The sequence below is a fragment of the Perca fluviatilis genome, chromosome 4, assembly GCF_010015445.1.
Source record: "Perca fluviatilis chromosome 4, GENO_Pfluv_1.0, whole genome shotgun sequence".
NCBI lineage: Eukaryota > Metazoa > Chordata > Actinopteri > Perciformes > Percidae > Perca > Perca fluviatilis.
The window spans coordinates 41,086,781-41,092,780 of NC_053115.1; the positions used below are offsets into that span (position 1 = coordinate 41,086,781).

Consider the following 6,000-nt stretch of genomic DNA (forward strand, 5'->3'; position numbering starts at 1 on the left):
TCATAGGACCTTTAAAAGTGAGTTGTAGCTCAATGTTTATCTGTCCGGCCACAACTTTACTGTTCTGGTTCACTCTGAGGGCCCAGAGAGTCCGGCGATTCGCCACAGGGTTGTTTGGCGGTGTGGCGTCACTCAAACGACCCATTTGTGTGACGTCCTGTTGTGTTTTTTTTAACCCTGAATGACTTTAAATTCCACAGTTACTGTTTTCCGTCAGATCGTTTATAGCAGGGGCCTTCAACATTTTGAAGCTAAGAAGGCCTCAGTTGAAAAAGAGCAGGCACCCCTTACTATATGTAGTGTATGAAATAGAGTTGCATATTAAACTGGGCCTACAATAACGTGTAGGGCTACCTAGGGCCTAAACATTTTTTATGGTGCATAAAATACCAAGCTATTAAAATAATAATTGTTGACATTTTAATATATTTATACATCACATTTACACTAATGTTAGAATGTGGCAGTGAATTCTTAATCTTAACTGTATCTGTGGATGGCTACCTACAGTACCTATAGGCATATAAGCCTATCATCAATGTCGTGTTAATTAAAAAAATATTTATCTTTACAAATAATATGTTGGAAGTTTTTTGTTTTTGTTTATTTTTGAACAGTAATTTGGTGCCCCCGCTGCAGCAACTCTGAGGACCCTGGACCCCCTGTTCAAGACCTCTGGTTCAAGATGTCAACATTTCCGTGGTGTTTTAAAGCTCTCTTGTGGCAGCAATAGAGGCAGTGATGTTTCCTGTTTCCTGTACGGGACTCTCGCACCGCCTTAAAAACTCACTGACAAGTCAGATCGCCGGTTACACGATTGGCCACCGCAGCGTGACGTCAGGTAGCCTTTCTCTAAAAGTTGAGTACGTCTTAACTTTTTGAAGCAGGAGGCTATGTTTCTTTCCAGATCCTCCCTGCGGCCATAGGCGCCGATACTGAGCACCCACGTGTGCCAGACTGCCAGTAGGCTACATTCATTTAAAATTAAACATTGCAGTTGGTGCTAAGTGGAGCGTCTGTCATAGTGGGATTGGCTTTGTCGCTGTCAGTCCCCTGCTCCATATCCTATCCACCAATCACAGCGTCTCTCGGATGAAAACGCCTCTTTAGTGACCCGCCCCCTCCGTGTCAGTTAAACTTTTCATCTCCAATCCTATCTGTATTTTTGAGAAATGGCACTGTCCTGAGTTGAAAGACTTATTATCGAGTTAATACGCGCGTGTGTTCGTGTCGGCCGCTGTCCATTTCCTAAGATTCTGAAATGCAAATTTTTTTTGACTACTCTTTTTTTTTAAAGGGCATGTGCCCGTGAGCACCCACGGAGGAAAACATAAATCGGCGCCTATGATAGAGGAAGACTGACAGCTCTAATATACATGTTATAATTCATTTACAAGACCGTCAAAGGGAGATGGCTATCTCTCTGCCCTGTCAGACGTTGCTCTCCTTCTCCTCTGCCTCCTCCGTGCCCGGTGTGTGCGTGAGTGACAGCCCAGTTAGCGAGCTTGTTACGTTACACCCTGCAATCTCTTGTGGAGCATTATAACTTCGCAAAAACCACAGGTTCCAGTTAATCTTATAATGGATATGTGTGTTGTGTTATTTAAACAAACGATCGGGGAACTAAACGCCTCTTGTCCGCGAGTCTCCTGATAGAGCTCCAGCCAGCTCACAGCGAGGTCTGTGAAGGTGGACAGGACGACGTCAGACTGTGGAGCTTCTTAAAATCCAACACAGTCGGACAAAATTTGCCATTAGCCATCAATTTTCGTAAAACGGCCCATATTTGAGCTCTACATAGTTGATTTCTCAAGAAGTCTCAGAAGTGAATTTAGTTTGCGCAGCCATCCTGGTTGGGGATGTGACCATTTTAGACGAGAGGGAGGAGTAAGGGAGGAGCCATGTTACATTACACACTGTCACTGGCAATCACATCATAGCCACATAGGCGTGGCATCACGATGGTGGCTCTCGATGATATCGTACATCGGCTCAACCCTATGTTGGACTGACAGCAACACAAAGACTCCCGATGAATAAATCAACTCATCAGGTGACGATGTTTCAACGTTGTGTCCACAAGTCGTTTCCCCCCCAACTGGACCAAATACATCATTTAATTGCAGGTTTAAATATGGAAATGGTAAATGCTTGCTACCTGATAGTCTTCCCCTCTCTCAGGTCGTACAGGGAGAAGAAGATGTCCGTGTCTTCTCCGATGCTGTTGTAGGTGAAGCTCTTCAGGTTGACCAGCAGGTGGTGCGGTACTGGAACTCGACACGGCTCCCCGTGTCGCTGCCGGGTACTGTCACCCTGGAAATAAAACAAGCATTATGGGAAAATCTACTGTATCTGTGGGCCTTTAAGTCAGTCCTGTGTAGATATTACAACAATTATAACAAATATAATGAGCTACCATAGAAATATGTATGACGTGTATCAGATAAATGTCTCACAAAAAGGGAGTTGACATGTAAAGTACTTCAGAAGACTCGAGTGAATGTACATGAACACATTACTGCAGTGTGTGTTTGTGCGTTACCTGTGTGGTGCTCTGTTGAACACTGTGTCTGCTGGACAGATGCTGGGAGAAGAGACAGACACAACACATTACATCACGTTGTCTCCTCTCCTCTCCTCGTCTCCATTCTCCCTTCATTTCATCACCTTTACTTATTCCCTCTCCTCTCTTTCTTTCCTCTCTACTCTTTTCTTCCTATCCTCTCGTTTCCTCTCCTGCCTTTTGTGTGCAATCCTTTCTTTTCCTCATTTTGTTTCCACTCCTCGTCTCCTATCCTTCCTTTCCCTTATTTTACTCACCTTTCCTTATTTCCTTTCCTGTCCCCATTTCCTCTCCTTTCCTTTCCTAATTTCTTCTTTTTGGCTCCTCTCCTGCCTTAGTTTCTTCTCCTTGTCTTGACTCCTTTCCTTTCCTTGTCTCTCCTCTCCTGTCTTCCTAACCTCTCATTTCCTTTTCGTGTCCTTGCCTACCTTTGTTTTCTCTCCTTGTCTCCTCGACTCTTTGTATCCTCTCGTTTCGTCTCCTCTCCTCTCATTTCCTCTCCTCTCCTTTCTTCCTATCCTCTCATTTCCTCTTCTTGTGTCCTTGCTTACATTTGTGTTCACTCTTTGTCTCCTCGACTCTCATTGTATCCTCTTGTTTCCTCTCCTCTCCTCAGGTTTCCTCTCCTCTCCATTCATTTCCTATCCTCTCATTTTCTCTCCTCTCCTCTCCTCTCCTCTCCTCCTTTCCTTTTCTTCCTATCCTCTCATTTCCTCTTCTTGTGTCCTTGCCTACATCTGTTTTCACTCTTTGTCTCCTCTAATGTTATCCTCTCCTCTCCTCCGTTCAGTTCTCTTCATTCAGAAAAAGCTTGAACTCCGTGGAGACTCATTACTCCGACTTGTCTCTGTAAATCTCCCGAGCGGCTGCGTGTGAAGAGAAGGAGCGAGAAGTTAAAACCCGTTTGATGAATTGGAGTAATGACTGTCAAATATTCCAACCTGAGCAGAACATTAACGCCGGCCTGCAGCCGCTCCCTCGTTCACTTCTCAGCACTGAATCATTCCAGGTAACTCATCACAAATGTTTCGCTTCGATGCGCACGGCTGGTGTTAGGAAAACATAATGAGAACCGCTTCATGCAAACACAACCCCCTTTTTACTTTATGGACATTACACAGTATTATGAACGGTATATGTTGTCTCTGTGAAGCCCTTTGGTGCAAACTTGTTTGCTTTTAAAGTGCTATATAAATGAAATAAACTTGAAACATATGTTTGCTGGCCACTGAGCAGCTCCACTGGGGTTAAGGGCCTTGCTCAAGGGCATTTCAGTGGTGGTAATGAGGGAGGGACAAGCTCTGCTCTTTCAATTTCCCCACCAAGATTTTATCCCACTGGTCTGGGGATTGAACCACTGATCTCCCTGTCCCAAGTTTGCTTCCTTAACCCCTAAGCCACCGCTGCCAAATATCGTGATCTGCCCAACAAATAAATGCTCTTAGTTTTTTTATATTTACAGTGAATTGTCTTGTTATTTATATAGTTTTTAATGTATTATTTTGTTGCTTCGTTTGTATTCTAGTCGTTTTATTCCTCCGCTGCTGAAACATATTCTGCAGATGATGATGATGTAAATCCACCACAGGGATCAATGACGTTTAATATTAGCTTGTGTTTACTTCAACTTGACCTTTTCCTCGGTCAAATGTAATAACTTGAGATCGAAGCGAAAAAGGAAATGACTAAAAGGTAAACAGTTTACCACCAGGGAAGCATTTGAATTATAATTTCATATCCGTCTCATGTCAGTGTAACTTTCTTTTCTTTCTGTCTTCTAGCTTCTTGTTTTTCTGATCTCACACTTGTGCGGGGGTTAAAGTGGGACATGGAAGGGGTTAAAGTGGGATGTGTCAGGTGGAGAAAACCTAAAATCTGGGGGGAAAATGGTGAAAATACCACACCAAAATGGCATTCTCAAATTTGAATTTAACACTAGGCTACTTTAATAAAGTCTCTTACCACCACACAGCGAACACTAGCGATGCTAAGCCGACGTCAGGACCAAACGTTAGCGATTGGTTATGGCAGATCCAGAGTGGCTCTGGGCAGATCCAATAGTTTTAAACTTCAACAGAGTACCCGCCTTCAAGGAAGTTAACACTTGTCATGGAGAGTGGCTAGACTCTCTGTAAAAATGAAATGGACCAGAGTCTGGTAGGACCAGACTAATGTACCAGAGTCTGGTAGGACCAGACTAATGTACCAGAGTCTGGTAGGACCAGGCTAGGGCAGAACAGCATCACCAAAGTGTTTTAACCAAATACTCTCTGGTCCAGCTCAGGTGAAACACACGGTCTACGGACAACGGGATCTTCACCTGTTCAACTGACTTTAACAGATAGTACGCGACTGTCCTGCTTTTATTACAGACGTGTGAACTCACCACAGACGCTTGGCCTGTTCATGGACTCACGATGCACACTGCTGGGAGTGAATAGGGGAAACACTGGAATGGATGTTTGGTGTTATTTTAAAAGAACAGGAAACACTGATTGTAGTATGAAACTGCCAATTATATTAATTCACTTGTTAATCAAAGGTGCTGCAACGCTGTTCCGGATCGTTCCTGGCCACTTTAACCCCTGCTCTCGTGTAAAGAGAACAATGTGGGTCTGAACTAGTATGTGATGTAACTGAAAATGGCCGTTATATTATCTTTCATAGATGTTTTTCTCTCTCTTGATGTTCTCTCTGTTTCCCACCTTCCATCGTACCAGCGACCAACTTCACCCCTTTATCTCTCTTTAATTTCCCTTTCTTTCATCTTTGTCTCCAGATCAGTATCTAAGCAACGGAACAAAGGGGGAATCACCGCGGCTACAGTGTTTGACTGGTGCAGCTCAGCTATTTAAAGCCGTACTGATGTAAGACACAGAACATCATGTCTTACTAAGAGAAACCGAGAACAAACAGGAATACGCCTCGCACTGCACATACTCACAGCTAAATCAAATTTTTTGTATTCAATATTTCTTAAAACGGCCGTGGATGTCTGAACCAGACTGAGTCACAGGTTATCCATCCAGAGTGTGGAGAAAAGTTTCAATTTATGTCTGCATTTGGCATTTGATGTCGCACATTTTACATCTGAACATAGAAAAAAAATACTCTCACCATTGTTGGTGACATTAGTGTCTAAACATGTCGTGTCAGTAATTTAGAGATGAAAGAAAATGCAAAGTATCTTTTAAAGTGCTCCTATTATGTTTTTTGTCTTTTTCTTTTTGTCTTCAAAGGGACTTACCATCTCCAACAGAAAACACTGTTCACCAACTGCTCCAAACAGCTCTATTGTAGTCCAGCCTTTACTTCAGAGACAAACGTGGTCACTTTGGAACACACGTTATAATGCTCGCCTAGCTGCTAGCGTGGCACGCCCTCATACTCTGCTTCTGACTGGCTAGTAGTCCTTACCTAGATACTGTCAGGGCACG

At 43.4% G+C, this 6,000-nt stretch overlaps 1 protein-coding gene across 13 annotated transcripts in view; it reads right to left on the reverse strand.

Moving 5' to 3' along the window:
- LOC120557451 (dedicator of cytokinesis protein 3-like) overlaps window positions 1-6,000 on the reverse strand; it is a 297,285-nt gene that overhangs the window by 82,735 nt on the left and 208,550 nt on the right. For all 13 annotated transcript variants that reach the window (XM_039797775.1, XM_039797784.1, XM_039797783.1 and 10 more), the window contains 2 exons: window positions 2,543-2,584; window positions 2,159-2,313 (listed from right to left, as the gene is read on the reverse strand). In XM_039797775.1, the coding sequence (XP_039653709.1) occupies window positions 2,159-2,313; window positions 2,543-2,584 (197 nt within the window). The remainder of the gene's footprint in view (window positions 1-2,158; window positions 2,314-2,542; window positions 2,585-6,000) is intronic.